Here is a 24,562-nt window from a genome sequence, read left to right on the forward strand (position 1 = left end):
ATAAATATATCAGAGAGATAAATATCAGGGAGGGAGAGGAATTATTTAAGCTTAGTACCAATGTGTACACAAGAACAAATGGATATAAACTGGACACTAGGAAGTTTAGACTTGAAATTAGACAAAGGTTTCTAACCATTAGAGGAGTGAAGTTCTGGAACAGCCTTCCAAGGGGATTAGTGGGGGCAAAAGACATATCTGGCTTCAAGACTAAGCTTGATAAGTTTATGGAAGGGATGGTATGATGGGATAGCCCAACTTTGGCAATTAATTTGGCAATTGATCTTTGATTATCAACAGGTAAGTATCCCCAGTGGTCTGTGATGGGATGTTAGATAGGGTGGTATCTGAGTTACTACAGAGAATTCTTTCCTGAGTGTTTGGCTGGTGTGTCTTGCCCACATGCTCAGGGTTTAGCTGATCGCCAAATTTGGGGTTGGGAAGGAATTTTCCTCCAGGGCAGATTGGCAGAGGCCCTGGAGGTTTTTCGCCTTCCTCTGCAGCATGGGGCACGAGTCACTTGCTGGAGGATTCTCTGCACTTTGAGGTCTTTAAACCATGATTTGAGGACTTCAATAACTCAGGCATAGGTTAGGGGTTTGTTACAGGCGTGGGTGGGTGAAATTCTGTGGCCGGCATTGTGCAGGAGGTCAGACTAGATTATCATAATGGTCCCTTCTGACCTTAAAGTCTATGAGTCTAAATCCACACCACATTACAAATTTTACTTTAAATCTAATAAAAGGCTACATGGAGTAGGTGTCACTCTATTCACAGATGATTGTGCTGTGAGGATTAGGAGCAGGAATATTCAGGCGGCAGAAAAGAGAATCAACAAGAGATCTCTGACTGGGAAAATGAATGGGGTTTCAAGTTTTCCATTGCTAAAACCAAAGGACAAAGGAATGAAAAATTCAGTAACTTTCCTATTTGTAAACTGTATCTGGATGTAGAACAAATAGAGATAGTTAGAAGGTTCAAATTCTTTGAAGTAATATTTGATAGTAAATTCCTTTGGAAAAGAGAAAAAATAAAAATAAAAATAAAAATAAAAAGGGATTCAGAGAGAAACTCTGCCGTCACTCTATGGGAGTAGAGGGGTGGGACCAACAGGGTAAGAGACGAAGCCGAGGAAGAGAGTTGGCCGTGGAATCCCCACCTGAGTAGCAGTGTCTGGCAAGAGGCCAGGAGAGACATGGAGTAGCCACTGGGGTAGAGCAAGTCTTGATTTGGTGGTACAGGGAGGGGTGAAAGGTCAAGCCTGAGGATGGCAGAAGTAGGTTTGCATTTATATTTCTAATATTTATTGTGGGATTCCAGGAGGGGGCCCTGCGAGTCCCAGCCCTGAGAGAAGAGTGACCATAGCAGGGCTGTGAGAGGCCTGCAGATAGGCTAGATAGGAAGAAATCCAGGGAGGAAGCAGCAAGTAGTCTGGCAGAATGAACTTTACCTGCCTGACCTACAGTCTCTGGACTGGAGCCCAGTGAAGAGGGAAAATCGGTGTTCCCCTCCCAGCCATCAGCAAGGATGCATGTGGCGGGGAGAGGAAATGGTTCACAGTCATGCTGGAAGGGCATAACGAGTGGGTTTCAAAAGGGATCAGTTCTGGGTCTGGTTCTGTTCAATATCTTCATCAACGATTTGGGTAATGGCATAGAGAGTACACTGATAAAGTTTGTGGATGATACCAAGCTGGGAGAGGTTGCAAGTGCTTTGGAGGATAGGGTTAACATTCAAAATGATCTGGACAAATTGGAGAAATGGTCTGTGGTAAATAGGATGAAATTCAATAAGGACAAATGCAAAGTGCTCCACTTAGAAAGGAACAATCAGATGCATGCATACAGAATGGGAAATGACTGCCTAGGAAGGAGTACTGCTGAAAGTGATCTAGGGGTCATAGTGAACTAAAAGCAACACTGTTGCAAAAAAAGCAAACATCATTCTGGGCTGTATTAGCAGGAGTATTGTAAGCAAGACACGGGAAGTAATTCTTCCACTCTACTCCATGCTGATTAGGCCTCAACTGGAGTGTTGTTTCCAGTTCTGGGAGCCACATTTCAGGAAAGATGTGGACAAATTGGAGAGAGTCCAGAGAAGAGCAACAAGGATGATTAGGGGTCTGGAAAACATGACCTATGAGGGAAGATCGAAAGAATTGGATTTGTTTAGTCTGGAAAAGAGAAGACAGAGAGGGGACATGATTGCAGACCTAAAAGGTATTTTCAAATACCTAAAAGGTTGTTACAAGGAGGAGGGAGAAAAATTGTTCTCCTTAATCTCCGAGGATAGGACAAGAAGCAATGGGCTTAAATTGCAGCAACGGCAGTTTAGATTGGACATTAGGAAAAATCTCCCTAGGCACTGGAATAAATTGCCTAGGGAGGTTGTGGAGTCTCCATCTCTGGAGATTTTTAAGAGCAGGTTAGACAAATACCTGTCAGGGATGTTATAGATGGAGCAGGTCCTGCGATGAGTGCGGGGGACTGGACTCAATGACCTCTCGAGGTCCTTTCAAGTTCTATAATTCTATGATTCTATGAAATTGTACAGGACCAGAAGTCACAATATATAATATTGACTGCCTTAAGTTCACACAGAAACAAGAAGGGGTCAATCTGCTTAGGCAGCCTGGAGGGGATATTGACATTAGGATGTTAATGGGCCTTAATGAACCTCACCTGCTTCAGATCTGGGCATCAAGGCCAAGCACACTGACTATTCCCTCAGGGCAACAATTGCAAATATCAGGAAACTGCACCAACTCACCCTGGTAGGTGGATATCTGGGACATCGGAGAACTGGGACCCCCAGAATGGACTAAAGAAGCCCAGGGCAGTGAATGTACAAAAAAGCAACCTAAAGTTCAATTACAATATCAGTGTTTGATTAATTTTCATAATATCCCTGCCCAACCAGGTGAATATATATTACAAAGCATCTGGGTAAAATTAAATTTTAAAATAATTGCCACAGAGTCTGATATGCTCAAATCAAGAAGGCATCCATTAAATGGACTGCATATGGGAAAATTAGATTATAAGTGTAACCCTTCTGCCCCTCTGAGTTGGCAGCAACAAGGGCCGGGTTCAGTATCCAGGGGTTCCGTTTCAATAACACAATGCAAAACCGGCTCGAGCCCCCACCCAGTGACCTGGGACAATTACATACCACCCCCCTGGGCGCCTCTAGGAGGCAATACTTCCCCACTCGCAAGCACAGAGTCTGAGTGTAACAAAATCCTTTTAATAAAGGAGGGAAACAATACGGCATCACGTTGGAGAGACACCACAAACAAGACTATACACAAACCATAAGCAAAAACCCACCTCCGAGTACATTTGGCACTGTCCTTAGGGTCTTAAGTCCAATCACCCCAAAGTCCAACAACCCAAAAGTCTCTGTCTCCGGTCAGTGCCACCCCAGAGTTCAAAAGGTTATCTGTAGAGTTTTACCGCCCCCTCCAGCCTGGGTGGAAATGGGGGAGGGGGGCACACACAGGGTGTTAAGGGACACCTTACGTGGGCCAGGGCCGACTGCCCCACTTCTCCGTGGAGTTCCGCTGCAGCCTTCACCATGACTGGCTCCACTCCACCAGCTGTGTCGCTCCTCCAGCAGACCCGTGAACCACGTCAGCTGTCCCCGCAAACCGCTCCACACTGCTCACTGTTCCATGGGCTGCTCCAACATGCTGCAGACTGCTCTGCTCTGCCAGCTGCTTAGTGATCGATCTTCAGGCTCCCCCACTCAGTGATCTCAGCTCAGTAAGCTTAGCTCTTTTAGTGATTTCAGCTCTTAGTGGTTTCAGCTTGTAGTAGGGGAGCCTCAGTGCCACAATGGTCCAATGTGAATTCAGGTCAGCAGCCTCTAGATAGACTCCTAAAGGATTCAAAATTAGCTCTGCTCTTTAACAGTGGAGAGAGGAGGATGTGCAATTGGTGTTCCAGGCCCTCAAAAGGGGCCCATACCATCACGTATACACACCAGTCTCCAACCTCTCTCCCTGCACTGAGTTTTGGAACCCATGTCCCTTGTCTAGCAAGTACTATTTAATGTAGGTTGAGTCATTTCTGTCATAAAGCAGTCTCATAGCTCCTCATTCACATAATTAAGGTAACAGCATTTTTTTTCCTTCCTGCCCCAATAACAAAGAAATTGGGGATCCCACAGCTGTGAAAATAACCATCCCAGGCTGCTGTGTGTTATGCTAAATGGAATGGGTTTACCAATGCAAATGTGCATTCCTGAAATTCCTTTGCCCACTCCTCATAATGTACCACCAGATGTCAGGGTAACACTCATCCTGACTCTGCTTACATAAGGAACAAGTTGTTATATCGCCAATACGATCTCTAAAGCAAATTGAGCTGGACTTTACAGATTAAATGTGCCCAAGGTCATAACTCAATGTGCCCCATATGTACAAACACTCCATAGAGGATGGGCAGCATGGTTAAATGATGGTACATTGAAAAATCCATAAAGAAAAGAATCCCAAGGGGTGTATTAGAGACTGTTTTGGGTGGAATTTACCCTAAATAAAGATCAATTGGTTCTACAAACATATATAGTAACCGTATACTCCTATTGAAATATATCCAGTGGTACCTATGGGAAGCCAGGTAACAAAAAAATGTGATTATGTATTCCACTGATCATCATTCCTGGGCATATAAAGAAAACCAACACTGGAAAAACCATTGACATGTTTCAGTGTCGGGCCCACGAAAATGTGGGATATGTGTGTGAGGATCAAAAGCTATAAGAAAGAGATGAATGTTTCCATGATAAAGACAAAGGAACCCAAAGATGTATGTTTAATATATTCACTGAACAAAAGTCAGCTGTTGTATATTCAGGAAGGGGATGTGTTTGTGTTAGAAGTCATTGTCCAATGGTGATAGTTGAAGTAATTGGTTAAGGTACAGCTAAACGGGACTCCAGTTTCACTATATAAACTGGGGTCCAAAAAGAAGACTCGCAGAGGGAAAGGAAGAAACAGAAGAATAATAAGAAGAAATGATCTGGAAGAAGAACTCACCCCTCAAGACACAGACTAAGACCAGAGCTGGCAAGAATCCTCTGCACGACCTTGACGTGCAGCAACCAGCACCCAGACGAGACTGACCTCACCTGGCCAACAGGGAAAGTCCCCTTGCATGATCAGGATTGGTGAGCACGGCACTGTATGCTTAGTGTGTGTATTCTGCTTGCTTGGTAATTGTTAATAAATAGAGTAAGGATATTACTGTGTAAGGCTCTTTCACCAGTAAAAGGTCCTGCAAACCCACAGGAAGTTACACCCTGAGCCCTGGAAATGGGTAAAGGTGGGTGCTCCTAGAGTGTGTGTGACAGAGAATTTGTGTGGGTAACAGATGATGGTGTGGCAGTGTTCACTTGTAACCCACACACCTCCTGGGGTGGTGGTCTGTCCCATCTAGTGACACTGAGACCACTTAGAGCAAGAGATCAAATGTGTCTGCTCTACAGTCTCAGCTAAGCACCCGTTGGCTTTTAGCTCCTGCGGTAGAGGCCCCAGGTTCAGTCCCTCCTGACGACGACCAGGGTCTGTCAGTGTTACACACTCACCTCTCATGAGCGCTTCCTGTCAGCTGGGTGCGAACCTGCATTCTCTCTTTCTTCTCGCGGTGCACCCTATTGGCGGCTGCCCTCGTCGGCTGGGTCTCCAGAGGCTCAGCCCTCCAGCCTGGTCACACACAGTCTAAACGCATGAAGTGTAAAAGATCCAGCAGGGCCTGTCCCTGTGCCCTGGTTACTGTCTCTGGGCTCAGTCCTCAGGGACTTCGGAGCTGGCTTTAAGTCTGTGCCTGCCCTGGTACAGAGCAGTTCCCCAGGCCTTTCTCCCGGGAGACTCTTTGCTTTATAGATTCCGATTGCCTCAGCTCTCCAGCCCGCTCACTCCTTCAAGTTCAGTTCCCTTCTCGGGCAACAAAGTCCCCCTAATGGTTGGGCCTGTTCAGGGTCTTCAGTACCACCTCTGGCTCTGTTTAAATTACAGCCATTTGCTTGTGCTCCAAAACAAAACTTTCCCCCCTGCTCAGGGCTTTGGCCACTTTGCCACTGGCTGTGGGGGGACCCAGGCCTGCCCACTACTCTGGGTCCAACCCAGGGACATTACTAATAACTGCCACATGCTGCTTCTTTTACTAGCTGCTGGAACTCCATTCCCTGGGCTGTCCCATCATCTTCACCTGTTATCTTAGGGCAGTGGTCCCCAAACTGTGGGATGCACCCCCTAAGGGGGCACAGAGGAATGTTTGGGGGTGTGTCATGGGGTGCAGGCCAACCCCCATAGGGGGCAGGGATGGACCACCACCCAGCCCCACTCTGCCCCCAGCTCCGCTGGCTCCGGCCCCATCCCCGGCGCCATCCCCATCCCCAGTATGCCCTGGCTTCAGTTCCTGGCTTCCGGCCCTGACTGCAGCCCAACCATGGCCTGGCCCCAGCCCTGTTCCTGGCCACAGCTTCTATTCCTGGCTTCTGGCTGTGGCTCCTGGCCCCGGCCACAGCTCCGCTCCTGGCTGCGGACCCAGCTGCAGCTCCGGCCCTGGCCTTGGCCCCTGACTCCTTGCCCAGCTCCTGTGGTGATGGAAGTGATTATATTATGGGTAAAGGGGGGAAGCAACATAAAAAGTTTGGTATCAGAGGGGTGGCCGTGTTAGTCTGGATCTGTAAAAGCAGCAAAGAGTCTTGTGGCACCTTATAGACTAACAGTTAGTCTATAAGGTGCCACAAGACTCTTTGCTGCTTTTACATAAAAAGTTTGGGAACCACTGCCGTAGAGTTACAGTGCTTGGGTTCTCTGTCTTTTCTCTGTTTGGGTATGGTCTCTCCCATGCCTTCTTGCCTCCGGAACACACACAACTCACTACCATCCTGTGGAACTCCTTGCCAGAGGATGTTGTGAAAGCCAAGGCCATAACAGGGTTCAAAAAAGAACTAGATAAGTTCATGGAGGACAGGTCCATCAGTGGCTATTAGCCAGGCTGGGCAGGGATGGTGTCCCTGGCCTCTCTCTGCCAGAAGCTGGGATTGGGTGACAGGGGATGGATCACTTGAGGATTCCCTGTTCTGTTCATTCCCTCTGGGGCACCTGGCATTGGCCACTGTCGGCAGACAGGACACTGGGCTAGATGGACTATTGGTCTGACCCAGTGTCGCCGTTCTTATGTTGAGAATCTCTCTGTCTTATCCCTTCTGGTCCCAGCCAGGAACTGACCTGCTCAGGCCCAGCTGCTCCTTTTAACTGAGCCTTCTGGGCTCTGGTAGGTTGCAGGGAAGCAGCCATTCTAGGCAGGACAGGAGGACCCACCTTCACTGCTCCTTTCCTGGGACAGGGGGTGGTAGGACCATGAGGCTCCAGAAGGGGGCCTCAAAGGGCCCGGTACACCCATCACAGATGGTCTAGGCTTGATCCTGCTGCAAAGTGAGGCTATGGACAAGATAACCTCTGAGAGTTGCCTTGTCACCCGTTTGGTTTTCACCCAGACAGTCCAGATGTCCAGATGCCTTTGACAAGCCCAGATGTCTGGGTTTTTTTAATCGGGGGTGGGGGGGGAAGAGGCAGAGCAGGGGCTGGGCCTTGGGGGGGGAAGAGGTGGAGAAGGGGGTGGGGCCTCAAGGAAGAGGTGGAGAGGGACAGGGCTTTCAGGGAAGAGATGAAGAAGGCGATGGGGTCTGGAGGGAAGAGGTGGAGAAGGGGGCAGAGCCTCACGGGTCTGCTTACCAGCTATTAGAAAGGTGGCAACCCTATGACCTCTGGAGCTTCCTTCCAGCCTCACATTTCTATGATTCTGTGACCGTGTTCAAGACAGGGGATATCAATGATAACACAATGAGCATAAGTAAGATATTGCCACTCACCCCCCTATCCACCCTACCTGCACAAGGGACTGTGTTTGCTGGCTGCCTCCACCCGCTGCTGGCTCTCTTGTTTTCCCTCGTGCCCAGTAGTCACCTCAGCTCACTTTCACCCTCTTTGTGCCTCTGCTCAGGGGTTTCTGCTCCAGTGCCACCATGGCCAGATTTACAGGGATATTTTGGCATTGCACCACTCAGCATTGTGAGGCCTGGGTGACTTAGATGGCTAAGTGCCATTACAATCAAATTGTAGAATATCGGGGTTGGAAGAGACTTCAGGAGGTCATCTAGTCCAACCCCCTGCTCAAAGCAGGACCAATCCCCAACTAAATCATCTCAGCCAGGGCTTTGTCAAGCCAGGCCTTAAAAACCTCTAAGGATGGAGATTCCACCACCTCCCTAGGGAACCCATTCCAGTTCCTCACCACCCTACTAGTGAAATAGTGTTTCCTAATATCCAACCTAAACCTCCTCTATTGCAACTTGAGACGATTGCTCCTGTTCTGTCAATGACTTAGGCACCTATGGCCAGACTTTCGAAGCTATGTAGGGGACTAAAGATGCAGCAAGGCACTTAGAGGGATTTTCAAAAGTGTCTAGGCACCAGCTTCTTACCACTCCAAGAGTATTCTAACAAAGCTACAGGGAAGCAGTGGGACACTGGTAGCTCAATGTCAGGGCCTCCTGGAAGGAAGGAAAGGTGTATGCACAACCCCAATGGACAGGGCTAGTCAAAAGATTCTGGGCTTGTGCACAGGAGGCAGACATACAACAGTGGGGTCTGTGTAGACAAATACTCAAAGAAGAATTCTCCTTGAGCCTCCCCAAAGAGGACTTTATGACCCTGTGAACTCCCACAGAAGTGTCCAGGGGCTGTTGCAAAAGGGAGAATCCCTTCACTCATTTTTAAAGGAAAGGAAATACTAATTTTAACTATAAGGGGAAATCATTACTCTATAATAAATTATATCTGAGATAATGTGCCCTAAAATTCAGCATTAAGCTAAGATTGTGTCTACACTGGCAAGTTGCAATGCAGAAAATCAGCTTCCAGCACCGTAACCCCCGAGGTGTCCACACTGGCAAGGCTCTTAGCCCTGATCTATACTGCGGGGTGGAGAGGGGTTGACCTAAGATACGCAACTTCAGCGAATAGCATAGCTGAGGTCGGAGAATCTTAGGTCGACTTACCTGTCTGTCCCTACAGCGGCGAGTCGACCGCTGCCGCTCCCCCGTCAACTCCAATTTCACCTCTTGCGAGCTGGAGTTCCGGAGTCAATGGGGAGCACGTTCAGGGATCGATTTATTGTGTCTAGATGAGACACGATAAATTGATCCCCGATAGATCAACCACTACCCGCCGTATCAGCAGGTAGTGAAGACCTGCCCTTAGTGCTCACTAACTCCACAATTGCTGCGCTCTAAGTAATCCACCTCGACGAGAGGCGTAAAGCTTTCTGCATCATGGCTACAGCACTGGGGCGTCAGTGTGGACTACATGTTACATTACTGAGCTGTGACTGGCCTCCAGAAATGTCCCAGAATCCCTTGAAGTCAAGTGGCCACTCTGCTCATTGTTTTGGACTCTGCTGCCGGCATGTGGATATCTCCTTTCAAAGCTCCGTTTCTGACAGCTTGCATGCTTACCTGCTCCGGGACACAAAGCAAATCATTCCTGTGGCATGCTCCTGCTGCAGAGGCAGGTGTCTGTGCGTGTGTGTGGAGGAGGGGTGGGAGGCTGATGTTGGAATTTCCCCCTTCCCTCTGCTGCTGTCTGAACTTACAAGACAGCATGCTGACACACACTCTGCCCCTCAAAACACACTGTCTCTCCCCCCACATACACACAGCACACTCCCTGTCACACTCCCCACCTCCCCCCTTCCTTTGAAAAGCAGCTGGCAGTCTAGTAGGATGCCCTGGAGCAATGGGATTGGGAAACCTGCATCATGTGACACTGGGCCTGCCCCATTAGGCATTGCAAACCCTTTCCAAAGCACTCTGCAGCCACTTGCACACTGGGATAGCTATCACAATGCACTGCTCTCTGTGGCATTGCAAGAGCTGCTAATGTGGACATGCTCCACAGTCACAAGGAGCACAGTGTGAACACACAACAGCGCTTTCCCTGCAGCACTTTGTGAGCAGCACAGTAACTGCAGCACTGTACACCTGCCAGTGTAGACATAGCCTACGTAAAAAGAACAAGGAGTCCTTGTGGCACCTTAGAGACTAACAAATTTATTTGGGTATAAGCTTTTGTGGGCTAGAGCCCACTTCATCAGATGCATGGAGTGGAAGATAAAGTAGGAAGATATATATATGTAACCCTTCTTCCCATCAGAGTTGGCAGCAACAAGGGCTGGGTTCAGTATCTAGCGGTTCTGTTCCAATAACACAATGCAAAACCAGCTCGAGCCCCCACCCAGTGACCTGGGATAACTACATACCACCCCCGGGTGCCTCTAAGAGGGAACACTTCCCCTCTCACAAGCACAGAGTCTGAGAGTAGCAAAAGCCTTTTAATAACAGAGAGAAAAAATGTGACATTATGTTGGGGAAACACCACAAACAAGATTTGTAACACAAACCATGAGCAAAAGACCGACCCCCAAGCAAATTGGGCTGTGTCCTTTCCCCAGAGTGGTTCTTGAGTCCAGCAACCCAAAGTCATCCAAAGGCCCAAAAGTCCAGCAGCCCCAAAATCTCTGACCCTGGTCAGTGCAGCCTCAGAGTTCAAAAGTTCATCTGCAGAGTTTTACCTCCCAGCCCAGGTGGAAATGGGGGGTGGGGGAGGTAAGGGGCACCTTACGTGCTCTGACTGCCGACTGCCCCACCTCTCCATGGAGTTCTGCTGCAGCCTTCACCACAAGCTGCTCCTCTCCACCAGCCAATGTCCTACAAGCCACTCCTCTCCACCAGCCGTCCCATAAGCTGCTCCAATCATCCTGCAAAGCGCTCTGCCATATATCTTCAGCCCCCCCCCTACTTACACAGCAGTCAGCAATTTCAGCTTTTAGTAGGAGAGCCTCAGTACTAGTACACCATTGACCCAAAGAGAATTCAGCTCAGCAGCCTGCAACCAGACTCCTACTAGAATCAAAGCTAGCTCTGATATTAGAGGGTGGGATGAAGGTGGCAGCTGAGGCCCTTAGAAGGTGCCTCTACTACCAGGCACAAATATTTATCCCCACCATTTCTCAATTCTCTGGGTTTTGGAACCCAGGTCTTTTGCCTAGCAAGTGCTGCATAGATGATGGCGAGTCCCTCTGTCATAAAACAGTTCCACTGTCCTTGATTCACATAATCAGGATAATAACAGTTTATTCTTCCTGCCCCAATAACAGAGAAACTGGGGCTCCTACAGCAGCCAAAGTGATCATCTAGGCGGGGTGGGTGTGCCTATGCAAATGAGATCAGCCCCTGAAGTTCTTTTCCACAACCCGCCACAACTCACCACCAGATGTCAGGGAAGAGCTCATCCTGACTGTGCTTACATATACCTTTTAGAATCGGTATGGCAACCTCCACCTTTTCATGGTCTCTGTATATATATATATATATCCTGCGCTTATTGGTGGATTTGCTCACCTCAGTGATCTTCCCCTCTGGTGGAACCCACAGTCCAAGTCGATTCCTCCTGTGTCTGATCAGGAGTTGGGAGGTTTGGGGGGAACCTGGGCCCACCCTCTACTCCGTGTTCCAGCCCAGGGCTCTGTGGATTGCAGCTGTCTAGAGTGCCTCCTGTAACAGCTGCATGACAGCTACAACTCCCTGGGCTACTTCTCCATGGCCTCCTCCAAACACCTTCTTTATCCTCACCACAGGACCTTCCTCCTGGTGTCTGATAACACTTGTACTCCTCAGTCCTCCAGCAGCACACCCTCTCACTCTCAGCTCCTCACAGCCAAAACTCACTGACTAACTGGGAGGTTTTTAACTAGTTCCAGCCAGCCCTTGATTGGCTTCAGGTGGCCCAATCAATGTAGCTATCTCCACTGCCTTCTAGAAAGATCTTAATTGGCCCCAGGTGTCTTGATTAACCTGGAGCAACTGCCATTTGGTTACCATAGTACTACGGATTTGGTTAGCCTGGGGCTAACATACCTGATCCTTACTACTTTACTGTAGCCATCTGGCCTAGCCTCATCACTATATATATATATATATATATATATATATATATTCCTACAGTATCTTCCACTCCATGCATCTGATGAAGTGGGTTCTAGCACACGAAAGCTCATGCCCAGATAAATTTGTTAGTCTCTAAGGTGCCACAAGTACTCCTCATTCTTTTTGCAGATACAAACTAATACGGCTGCTACTCTGAAACCTATAGCCTAAGTAGAGTCCTCAAGTTCTAAAACCCCAAATGCTACCATATGGTTAAATACAAATAATAGAATTTATTTTCATAGCATCATTCATAATTCATGGAAATTATCACATGACATTTCACAGCAAATTAAAAGCTAAACAGGAAAATATAGGAGAAGTACATTACATGATTACAGGTAGGCTCTATCCATAGGTAAATGTGGTAGGACTGTGGGAGATACATTGCAGTTAGAACTGGTTGAATATTTTTAAAACATTTAGTCACAAATAGTTTAGTGAATAGAAGTGCTGAGTTGAACGTGAAAAAAATATTTGCAAATCTTGAAGATTTCATGGTCTGAAAATCGACATCATGCATCATTTGTTATCTTCTTGTTTACAAAATTTCGTCCATAAGGAGAAACAATATCATGTGACTTGGGTTGCCAGTCACAACTTCCAAATACTGAATACTGACTCGTCAGAATGAACTGCTTGCAAACAACCAGTGAGCTGAGAACTGTTCATCCAAAATGTTCAGTGAATACTTATGAATGGTTATTTTTATGAACGGATTCTGATTTCTGTAAATGATTCCTGAACAGAAATAAGGTCGACATTTACCACCATATTGACAACAATATTAGTCACAATTAATATAATACATCAACCCAAGCTTATTCCAACACTTAGTCCAGAAGAGATCTAACAGCTGTAGCCAAAGTCTTTAATGGAAGCAACACACATTGTTAATAAGGAGCAATTGCTAATAGCTTCATTTACTCATATTTTTATGCATTAGCTGTAGGGTATGAAAGTACAAAGCTGACTAAGAAGCTGATACAAATGGAAACAAATTAGGAGGTTAAAGTGTTACAAAGCACTGAAACTCCATTCATTACTATTGAAAAAGTGGCAAAGTGGAAAGAGAAGGAGAAATTATAGTAAGTCAATCATTATTCAAACCAGTGTTTGATTTTTGAAAATACAGAAAAGAATTGTTTTAAAATAGCTTCTATTATAGTAACATCCTCATCAGCTCTTTCCCTGAGTTCACGTAGCTTTGCCTGGTATTTAGTATTTATTTCCTTTAAATCTTTTTCCATTTTTTGTCTCTGGGCCTCTTTCTGTTGTTTTGAAGTGTTTTCATTATATGAGCCTTCTTTCTGTAATTTCTCATCTATTTCCTTACATTCCTCCTCATACTGAGATGTCACTTCTCTTTTCTCTTCTTCCATCTCTTTCTCATAGAGTTCTTTGAGCATTTCAATTTTTTCTTGAAGTGTCTTCTGAGCATATTCATACATATCATTAGTATAATGTGAGCCTCCATTCTGTTGCACCATCTTATCAGTCATTTCAATCAGCTCTGAAATCTGGTCTTCCAGCTCCTTTCCTGTCGCTTTGTTGTTGAAAGCACAGCATCGATTCCCGCACTTTTCCATCAACTTCTGAAGATCTTTGTCATTTAAACCTTTTAAATAATCATGTAATGACAGATCACCTAAGTCCTCTTTTCTTGTGAACAAGAAGACCATGTACTCCACAGCTTTATCCCCAAAAATGTCTTGTATTCGTTCAACTGTTTTTTTCTCTTCTTCAGTGAAACGACCCAGCTGCATCACCAGAATTATAGCATGGGGTCCTGGGGAGGAGACTACCACACAACGCCCTATTTCTTTCATAGTTTCTTTTAAAGGAGTTTTTGTGTCAAAAAGACCAGGTGTATCAATGACTGCAATGTCCCTGCCATTCCAATACCTTCTCTTCTTAGTACATTTCACTGTTACTGATCCTGCTGCAATTTTAGACTCAAACAGTTTCTCACCAAGGATGGTGTTTCCTGTTGCACTTTTCCCAGCTCCAGTTTTACCAACAAGAACAATCTGTAGTTCGTATTTCTCAGTGCTCGGGGTGGCAGCTCTTGGGCCTGGAAGAAGTAAGTTTGACAATGTCATGGTAAAGATAACAAAGTAACAATGCGTAAGTTTGGGGGATTTCCCTTTCTGTAATTATAACTGTTGTAAGGCCTTAGTTAACTGGCATGGAAACATTTTGCATGTTGGAGCAGAGCAGCAAAGTGGGTGATTAGCACTGACAGCCTGTCAACTTTGGAGGCCTCGGCTCAGATGTGAGTGAGTTCTAAGCACCCAGCAGGCTTGGGGCTGGAGGGGGCCAGCACAGGGATCAGGTGTTGTTTCTGGGTGGGATGCTGGTCTGGATCCTTATGTTCTGTTTTGGAATCACTGCTCACGGTGTGATGTTGCCACCAGGTCTCATTAGCTCCCTGTCCAGCCTCTACCACACACAGAGAGGAGCAGCAGTCACCAGGAGCCAGCCCAGCAATGTGGGATCAGCAGAAAGAACCAGGGGCAGGCCAGAGAATGGGCATCCTAGCTGGCAGAAGTAGCCCAAGGAGTTTAACTTGGACCTGACTTCTAGAGAAGTGGAGCACACCCAGCTCCCCCTGACTTCAGCTGGAGTTTTGGGGGCTCAGCACCACTGCAAATCAGCCCCTTTGTTTTGTTTTTGGGATGAAAAGAGAAAGGAAGGAGACTAGGGAGAAAAAGAGGAAACGGGGAATGGGACAAATAATGGGACATATGGATGAAAAGAGAAAAGAGTGGAGCCTGGGAAGCAGGAGAAGGAAAACAGGAGTGAGGAGGGAAAACAGTGAAGGAAAAGAGGGGAGGAGAGGAAGAAGACACTGTAGGAGAGGTACAGACAGTAGAAATAGATGGAGGACATGCCCCATGCCCACAATAACAGCTCTTCTCACTCACAGTTAGGGGAGCTGATTAACACACCCAGGGAATAAATGCAATAGAGCTGCATTGCCCGGCTTTAGAGCCAAATCCCACCTTCTCCATTGCCTGGAGCCCTTAGGACCTCCCTGGGGAGCTGGTCTGCACAGCAGCAGAGGAGCAATGGGATCCCAGAGAGGAGCCCTCTCTCGGCAATGGCCACAGCATCCCCTCGGCTCTTCCCCTTGCATGGAGTCTGCCTGGCTCAGCTAGGGGGAGTTACACCAGGGGAAATGGTGCCTTCCTGACTGTTCCAGCCAGTGAGGCCATTCAGCAGCTGGGTAACAGCCGGGACACTGAATGGGTGAGCAGCCCAGGGAAAGCTGCTCTGGCTGACCGGTGCTAAGTGGAGCTGCCAGCTGGGGAGGATGGGCCTGTTAGGGTGAAGAACGGCCACCGAGGACAACTGTCCTGGGAGGGGGAGAAAATGGCTCTTTGTGATTTCATTAATACTCACCTTCCGGGTCCCCTCTCCCTGTGGTGTTGGACTGCACCTGGTCAGCAGTAACTGCCCTGGCCCCTGCATGGGGGAGAAATGGGGGGGTAAGATCGGTGGAAGGCTCATTGGAGGAAGGGAGCTAGATACAGGAGAGCAGCTGGCCTGCCCACAAGTGACCCCTCACTCTTGATCAGGGAGAAGCTGCAGAGTCCCACCAAACCTGTGTCCAAATCGGCCTGACTGTCCTCAGACCCATTAGGCGGGTGCAGCGTTGGGGTATCCCATGGACACAGACCATCCTTCCAATCACACACAGGAAGCCAAGATTATCTGTGGAACTTGTATAACCCACACACCTCCTGGGTGTGGTGTTCTGTCCCATCTAGTGGCCCCAAGACCACTTAGAGAGAGAGAAAACGAGTCTGCTCTACAGCCTTAGCTAAAAAGCAGCTGGCTTTTAGGTCAAGCAGTAGAGGCTCATGCACTAAACTTCAAGGGTCCCCAGTTCAATCCTGCCCCTTAACGACAGGGGTCTTTCGGCATTTCACTGGTAGGGCAGCCTGGGAAAAGTTCCCTGTTTACAGAATATGGAGAAATGGAGGGAGAGGGTGGGAGGAATTAGGATAACATTGACAAAAAATGGAAAGGAATTTGAGGTTTTTTTCAAGGCAGTTGTGCAACTGACTGCAGCCCTCAATGGGGTGGGACTGAGGGAGAAAACCTTTAGTCCAGTACAGCTCTGTTGGGTGAGAGTGTGAACTTTCAGTTCCAATGTAAGGACTGCTCTTCAGTGAACCACTTTTGGTGTCCTCCTGGACCATAGAAAACAATTTCCCACATCACAAAACCACTGCAAGATTTGCCTTGATTGCTAGACCATGTCTACACTATAGTTTACGTTGACATAACTTTTGTCACTCAGAAGTGTGAATAAGTCACCCCCCCGAACAATGTAAGTTACACTGACCGAAGCACTGGTGTAGGCTGTGATATATTAGTGGGAGAAGCACAGCTACCACAAGGCTGGAATAATTAAGTCAAGAGGAGAGCTCTCTCCCATTGGTTTAGACCAGTAGGCAGGCGCACATGGATACCATGGCGCCCGCGGGCACTGCATTGGGGACCCCTGGTTTAGACCATCTGCACTAGCAGCGCTATGGTGGTGCAGCTGCACCAATGCAACTGTGCTGCCGTGAGCTCTGTCGTGTACCCATAGCCTGGGTCTTTGTACCAGAGAGAACCGGAACTGAAACACCAGGGTCCATCACAGGTCAGGACTGAGGTGCATTGGCAGAGATATGAGGACGCAGCTCAACACACACCAGCAGTCTCAAACCTTTATCTGCAGAAGCACAGACATTTCAAACATTATTGTATCTAAAATGTAAGTCTGTTCCTTCAACCCAAACGACAGAACCCCACCTGTACTGTCAAAAGTAGAGCTGGGTGGAATTTACTGTTATTGACAAATTTCAAATGTTCATAAAACAAAACAAAACACATAAAAAGTTTTCAGTCTAAATCCAGTCGCCAAAAGACAACACGTTCTTGGTTTTCTGATGGAAAGTCAAAACTAGCCATGGAACACACCCACTTCTTAGGAAAAGTTTTGTTTAGTAGAAAACCCAATTTTCCAACAAAAAAATAGCTTTGATGGAAACTTTTTGACCAGTGCTAGTGAGAATCCCACAGCACCCAAACCAGTGACCTAGCAACTGCTTCTCTTGTTTTTACAACGATTTCATCTGTCCTTGCAGCTGAGCAAAGAGGCCAAACTGGGGAGAGGGAACTATTGAGCCCCATGCAAACCTGTTGAGTGAGAAGACCTATTTCTGGAGCATGGACCAACCCCCCATGCTAGCGAGGCTCTCAATTTCTTTACAGAAAATCACAAGCTGACAATTCATGCAGAAATAAGGACAGCACAGGGGAAATGTCATTTTCTTACCCGTTTTGTCTTCAGTTTGCTTTCCTGGATGAAACTCTGGCTGAAATATTTGATTTAAAAAATGTGAATATTGCAAAATGATTAGAACGTAGACATAAAAAATGCATGAAATAGCAATGCATCGACCTGAGCTCCCTCAGCCCACTTTGGGCATCGTTTGATTACAGTTGGGAAAGCCATGTTGCAGAGACAGCATTTGCAGACATGCAAGAGGTAAAGGAGTCACATTCAGGGTTAAGGATGATACGAAGGTCAGGGACATAGTAGGGAAATGGGACAAATATCTGAGCCGAGAAGCAAGCGGTAACAGGGGTGCAGTTGTGGCAGAGGATGCTTCTCTTACCTAAGAGAAGCTACTTTGCCTTTAAGAAACTAAGCTGAGCAGAGATGAGATGACGCCAAAACACATACCTAATCTCCCTGTGAAATATAAATATGTAACACAGAGGCACTGAGACCACTGAGAGAGAGATTAGCGAGTCTGCTCTACAGCCTTAGTTAAATACCAGCTGGCTTTTGGTTCAAGCGGTAGAGGCTCATGCTTTTAGCTCCAAAGATCCCGGGTTCAATCCCGCTACATATACTTTGCACTAGAACATTCAATTTAGCTGGAGTCTGAAATGATCCGTTTCTCACGATACTCACTGAACTTTGTTTCCCTCCCATGATGGATTCAGCCGCCTGCTAAAAAACAAAACAAAGCACTAATGAGACTCTCCTGCAGCTATTTACAAAACATTCAGCATGAGTCTCCCCGGCACACACTGGTGTAAATCAGGAATAATGTCACTGAAGTTGTCATAAACAGATAGTTAAGGGTTAATGCCTCTTTTACCTGTAAAGGGTTAAGAAGTTCACCTAGCCTAGCTGACACCTGACCAGAGGAACCAATGGGGGAACAAGATGTTTCCAAAGGAAGGAGGGAAGTTTCCTTTGTTTAGTTGTCAGTTTTAGCCGGAGTGGAAAAGATCAAGGAACCAGCCTCTTATCAGAGTAGTAAGTTTTAGAAAGGAATAAATAGGTTTATGTTTATGTTCTTTTGTAACTTGTCTTCGTGCAATTAGGGGAGTAATCAAATTTGGGTATTCTTGTGTGTACTAAGGTTTTTGCCCAGGGGAACATCCTGTCTTTTAAATCTGTTGTCTGTGAGATCAGCTTGTATGCTATCTCCCAGAGGTTTTCTTTTCTTTTACCTTTCTTTTCTTTTACCTTTTTAAGAACCTGATTAATTTTTTCCCTGTTTTTGAGATCCAAGGGAATTGGATCTGGACTCACCAGGGAATTGGTGGAGAAATCTCTCGAGGCTACCCGGGGAGGGGAAGGTTTTGCGGGGGAAGACAGAGTTTTCCAGATAACTCAGACATCTGGATGGTGGCAGCGAGACCAGATCTAAGCTGGTAGTTAAGCTTAGAGGTGTTCATGCAGGTCCCCACATCTGTACCCTAAAGTTCAGAGTGGGGGTGAAACCTATGACAGAAGTCAATAGAGTTATACTGAGTAAAGCAACAATGACAGGCTGACAGACCACAACATTGAAGCAAATGCAATTTTTCCCTCAGCAGAAAGGTTTGACAATGCAGAACAAGGAAGTGATAGTACTTCTAGGAAGTAAATACTAGTTTATTCAATCACTTATTTTGTTTTTATTTAAAACAGTTACTGAGAATTTTTCATTCTTAATATATTCTTGCAGACTTCTTGAACACCTAATTCAGTAAAAGTCAAGAAAATCAGTTAATAACCATGAGACAGAGATCAAATTTAACACCATTTCTCTCATTGTTTTTGCCTGACCCTGAAACTAGGGGTCACCTAATGAAATCAATAGGCAACAGGTTTAAAACAAATACAAGGAAGTTCTTCATCACACAGTGCACAGTCAACCCATGGAACTCCTTGACAGGGGATGTTGTGAAGGCCAAGACTATAACTAAGAGAGAACTAGATACATTCATCGAGGATCCTCATTAAGGGTGACCAGACAGCAAATGTGAAAAATCAGGACAGGGGGTGAGGGGGTAATAGGAGCCTATATAAGAAGACACCAAAATTGGGACTGTGTCTATAAAATCGGGACATCTGGTCACCCTATCTTCATTCTTCTGGCAGATCCTCCTTTCACTCTCCCTCCACTCCTGTGCCTTTGGATTCTCGTTCAAAGACTGCTGCATTACTCCCTGCAGCATGTCTTCTTTGCTTTTACGCGGCCTCTTCCTGAGTCTTTGCAGTCCCTCGCCCGGTGATAACACGGATGGCTTAGATCTCAAGGTCTCTGAAAAGGCAAAATGCAACACTTAAGAGACGCAGCATTAACCAGATAGAGCAATGATTTTCCCGCACTTAAGGAGGGCAAGCACATTCCAAGAGCCCGCACTTAAAAACTTCCTTCCTGAAAAAAAAGCTGCTTACCGGGAACCTCCTCTGGTTTTTGTCCTTCCCCAAGCACAGGACGCTGCGACTGGCTGCCTTCCTCCTGGCTCGAGAACAGCTCCTGGCTGCATGCCTCCAGGGATTCTGGGGTGTCTTCTTCCACCTCAGCACCCTCGCTCCCATTTTCCTCCTTCTCCTCCTGCCTTGTTGGACTGGGCTCTGAAGTGTCCATGGTAGTCCTTGGAGTGGAGGTGGGATCGCCCCCAAGTATTGCGTCCAGCTCTTTGTAGAATCAGCAGGTCATGGGCACAGCACTGGAGCGGCGGTTTGCCTTGTGGGCTTTTTGGTAGGCATTCCTCAGCTCCTTCACTTTAACCCTGCACTTCACTGCATCCCGATCATGGCCCTTTTCCATCATGGCCCTTGATATCTGCCTGTAGGCATTGTAATTCCTACAGCTGGAGCGCAGCTGGGACTGCACAGCTTCCTACCCCCAAACACTGAGGAGGTCCAGCACCTCACCATTGCTCCATACTGCGGATCGCCTGGCACGTGGAGGCATGGCCACCTGGAATTATTCGCTGAGAGCACTCCAAGCCTGGCTGAGCAAACAGGAAGGGGATTTTCAAAATTCCCAGAGAATTTAAAGGGTGGGTCTGACAGTTTAGCGGGGCAGGAGAGTTCAAACTGATGACCAGTGGCTAGAACAGGCATTGTGGGACACTTCCTGAGGTCAATCAGAGCACATTAGACATCCACACTGCTGCTGCAGAACTCCAGCAGGGGCGCATCAAATGTTATTCCTCTCATGGAGGTGGAGTACCAGGAGCACTCTAGCTGTGGAGTCAGAGCACTTTACATGCCTTGCCAGTGTGGACAGGGAGTGAAGTGGAGCGCACGTGGTGGCTTTATTGTGGTCTAACTTGCAAGTGTAGCCCTGGCTAAATTTAAACTTTGGACAATCAGGAAATACAGAGTTCCAGTACACACCTCCCCAGCTATGGAACCTTAACTCTTCCTTCTTTGAGCAATACCCCATTGTGCCAGTAACACTATCCCATAGAACTGGAAGGGACCTTGAAAGGTCATTGAGTCCTGCCCCCTGCCTTCACTAGCAGGACCAAGTACTGATTTTTGCCCCAGATCCCTAAGTGCCTCCCTCAAGGATTGAACTCACAATCCTGGGTTTAGCAGGACAATGCTGAAACCACTGAGCTATCCCTCCCCCAAAACTCTACACTCCTTGGGAACAGAGCACATGAGCACTGCAGGATACAGTCTAACACCTTCTCTCTGCTACGGCAAAACTTGGCCCGAGGTCAGGCACAGCAACCTGGAGCTACCCATAACGGGCCTACACTCAGACACTAAGTCTACTCCTCACAAACCAGCCCAGGCTTGCTAAATATTACCCCCAGACAGCTGACAATCCCTATGGCCAGCAAACTCATGCACTTCCACAGACAAGCTACAGAACTCAGCACTGAAATGAGGCATACCTGATCCCTCAAGGTACGCATGCACCCAGCCTCATAGCAAAGTGACAGCTTAGCACATTACCTTGTCACTTTCTCATGTTCCCATATTATGGCACGCCCCCGTTCCTCAGCCACTCTCAGTGGCTATTGCCAACTCCAGAGGGCAGAATTAAGATTGCATTGCCAGGATAGTGTGTATCTTAACTTTGGACTGCCTGGTTTTCACAGGGTTTTTTAAGGTTAGTCTCACTCCACGTTCTGGAAGGGCACGAGGCAGCACTGGGTCACCTTATCTCAGCATTACATAATATAAATAATTATAGAGGTAACTGGTAGCAATCCCTTTATTTAGGTTGCCTAACACTTTCTATCATAAAAGATTCTTATAATTTTTTTGGATGCTTTAACAACTCTGTTGTTTGCATAGGGCCTTTGAAATTTAGTCGGAGGCTTTAGTTCCCTTCCTTTTCTTCATGAAATTCCATTCAGATTTTGCCAAGATATAAACTACCGACAAATCACAATTTCCCTTGCGTTGCTCACATGCTAAGGCTGGGGCCAGAATGCACTGCACTGGAAATACCTGCCAGAGCAGTTATAGCTGGGTGGGGGCTATGCCCCCTGTGGGGAACACCACACAGACAGGAGCTTCCACAACCCTTGGGTCAGGGGAAGGAAAAAGAGAGACATCCCAGGCTGGACTTCCCTTTAACACTTCAGACCCAGCACCTGGCCCCAGCAGGCCATTCATCTCTGGATGGTGTTTAGTGAAGTTAACCCTGTAGCTCAAAAGGCAGAAGTCTTGTAGCTGTGTTAAAGGTTCCAAGGTCAAGCCCTTGGGATGATGTGGGGAGGGAAGGCTGGTGCCGTTGCAAATAACAAAATGGGATTTTACTTTACTTTTCAAAAACTCTAGAACATTATTTTTTCAAAAAATCTATGTGAAAAGAACATTCTTTATGTAATGCCCATTTTCAGTTTGCCCGTACAACCTTAATTTGGCTCCCTGGTGCATATGCATTATGATACATTCTTTACTTACATGACCACATTCTATTTTTTCTACTGGACCCCTGCCTCATTCATTGGAGCATAGGAATTGCCACGCAGGATCAGCCCTGAGGTTAGTCTAGTTCAGCATCCTGTCTCTGGCAGCAGCCAGCCCCAGACATTTTAGAGGGAGGTGTAAGAACCCCACGTAGGCAGATGTGGGATAATCTATCCCCACATCTATCTTCTCCTGGTCTCTAATAGCTAGAGATTTGGATAAGCCCCGAAGCACAAGGTTTAATACACCACCCAAAATTTGTCATAATTAATTATGACAACTGGATATTCTTTTCAATCTCTTAGAGGCCTCTGATCATTCTCATTGCCCTTCTCTGAACCCCCGCCCCCAGTTCTGCAATATCCTGCTAGAGCTGGGGTGACCATCACTGCACACAGTCTTTATATAAAGCCATTATCATTTTCTTTGCATTGTTCCCCATCCCATTCCTTATGCATCCTAACAACAGCAGGGCAGGCAGCGAGAGCAGAGGAAGAGGCAGCTGGCCGGGAATCCGTCCATCCCAGGGGACCTGTTAGCGAGGCGAAGACCCTGTGCAGGCCCTGCAGCCTGTCGAATGGGAGAGATGCCTGCAGGCTGGGGGGCAGCAGCTGGGAAGGGGCTGTTAGATGTGGGAGGTTAAGCCAAGATGACTGACACTTGGCAATCCTGCCCTCCCACCCCCCATGACTGTACACCAGTGTGTCACATACCCTCCCCCTCACCAGCAGTGTCACACACCCACACACCCCTCTGCTACTTCAGTATCAAACTGGGTTGCCCCCATAGCAGGATCTTTCCTCCCACTGGGTTCCCAACACCCAGGCTGCAGCTCAGGGAAGTACCAGGGTCGTCTCCTCCCAGCCTGCATGCCCAGGCTCTGGCAGGGTGCCCCAGGGATGTGGGCACCCCAGCCTGTCACCCCCGGTCACTCACTTCTGCCACACCAGCCTCATCTTTCTCCCACCACCCCCATGGAGCTGTGTGCCACTTGTGCTGTTCTGGGCATTAGTCCTCCAAATATGTGCCCAGTAAAACTAAGCATCCTCTGCTGTGCTTTGAGAGTCACTGATCAACTTTTAAAGTCTCTATTATAAAATTATCAGTGAGTATGAAGAAAATGATATTAGAGATGAAAGCCTTTGTTACTTCTTCACATTAGATTGTTCAGCTTTTGCACCATGCTTTACAGTCAGACCTGGTCATTCACATTTCATTTAGATAAATTAGCTTCAGTTAAACAATAAAAAGTTAAAAGTGTAATTCTTTTCAAGACTATTTTATTTTCCCCTGGTTTCAGTAAATTCCACAGACTGCAAGGAAGTATTTTTGGAGGAAATTTCCAGATCTAAATATTAGGCAATGTTAGTTTAAAATAAGATACTAAAACTCATCTCACACACACAGACACAATACCTCCTCAATGCTGTTGGTTTGTTTCCACACTCTCCTCCCAGGCTGCTGGTGTCAGATGAGAAAAGACACAATCCCCCTGGCTTAGTCTCTTTGTAAATAGATCAGACACACTCCGGCCAGAGGTAAAGTTCAGAGGCACAGATCGAAAGGCAGAGGGTGAGTGCAGTGCAGTTAAGTGCCTGCAGGCTGAGCACACTGATCAGCAAATTGTCTTTGCCAAAAAGCAACCCTGGGAAACTTCTTTGCAGAAACTGCCTTTAGCTTGATTGGCTGCTTGCAAAGAGGAGAAACACCTGAGACAAATGCACCTTGCAGCCAAAGCCCCAAATGCTCATGTGAGGAATAACACAGGCCAGGAGCAGCAGCACCAGTAAGAGTTACCAGAGGTGCAACTCCAGGGGCAGGGTGGTTAGACAAGAGGGACATTCCCCCAATTTTACCCCCCCCCGATGAAAAGTCTGTTAACAAGATAGCTGTCTCTTGCTCTATTACATGCACCTAGTGATGGCCCCTGCAGGGATTAGCTGAGGCTGAGAGAAGGAGGGTGGCCAAGGCAGTATAGAGCAGAGGGAGATTCCTCCTCCAGCTAGCAGCAGCCCTATGGTGACCAGACAGCAAGAGTGAAAAATTCGGGACGGGGTGAGGGGTGTGACGTTGTACTCTATATGATTTTATAGCTTATAATCTACTGAGTGTGGTCATCCTGTTTGTATAAATCTATCACTCTTGTATCTGAAACTAGAATTGTGAAATATGACTCTGAGGTCCTATTGTAGTTATGCGAAGTGTGGGCCATTAATGGTGCTTTGGAATCTTGATGGTTCCCATCACCCAGACAATTGACTGTGGATGGCTCTG

The 24,562-nt window shown here is 47.0% G+C and overlaps 1 protein-coding gene across 2 annotated transcripts; it reads right to left on the bottom strand.

Moving 5' to 3' along the window:
• Positions 1-12,270: 12,270 nt before the first annotated feature.
• Positions 12,271-23,849, bottom strand: LOC123363399 (GTPase IMAP family member 7-like). 2 transcript variants are annotated; one of them, XM_045004319.1, is made up of 5 exons: positions 23,705-23,849; positions 18,038-18,076; positions 17,393-17,432; positions 15,463-15,525; positions 12,271-14,131 (listed from the first exon to the last, which is right to left on the bottom strand). In XM_045004319.1, the coding sequence occupies exons 2-5, from the start codon at positions 18,056-18,058 to the stop codon at positions 13,158-13,160; spliced, it is 1,098 nt and encodes a 365-aa protein (XP_044860254.1). In that variant the 5' UTR covers positions 18,059-18,076; positions 23,705-23,849; the 3' UTR covers positions 12,271-13,157. The 2 variants fall into 2 exon arrangements, with proteins under 2 accessions (XP_044860254.1, XP_044860255.1); XM_045004320.1 differs by lacking the exon at positions 15,463-15,525.
• Between the last annotated feature and the right edge of the window lie 713 nt (positions 23,850-24,562).

The sequence above is a fragment of the Mauremys mutica genome, chromosome 2, assembly GCF_020497125.1.
Source record: "Mauremys mutica isolate MM-2020 ecotype Southern chromosome 2, ASM2049712v1, whole genome shotgun sequence".
In the NCBI taxonomy this organism is placed as follows: Eukaryota; Metazoa; Chordata; order Testudines; family Geoemydidae; genus Mauremys; species Mauremys mutica.

Bases quoted from the DNA above. Each gene is read 5' to 3' on its own strand.
- LOC123363399 (XM_045004319.1), bottom strand. From the start codon at position 18,058: ATGGGAGGGAAACAAAGTTCA. The intron at 17,433-18,037 runs GTGAGTATCGTG...CAAATATTTCAG, and splicing joins TGGGAGGGAAACAAAGTTCA to CCAGAGTTTCATCCAGGAAA. The intron at 14,132-15,462 runs GTGAGTATTAAT...TACTTCTTCCAG, and splicing joins AGGGAGAGGGGACCCGGAAG to GCCCAAGAGCTGCCACCCCG.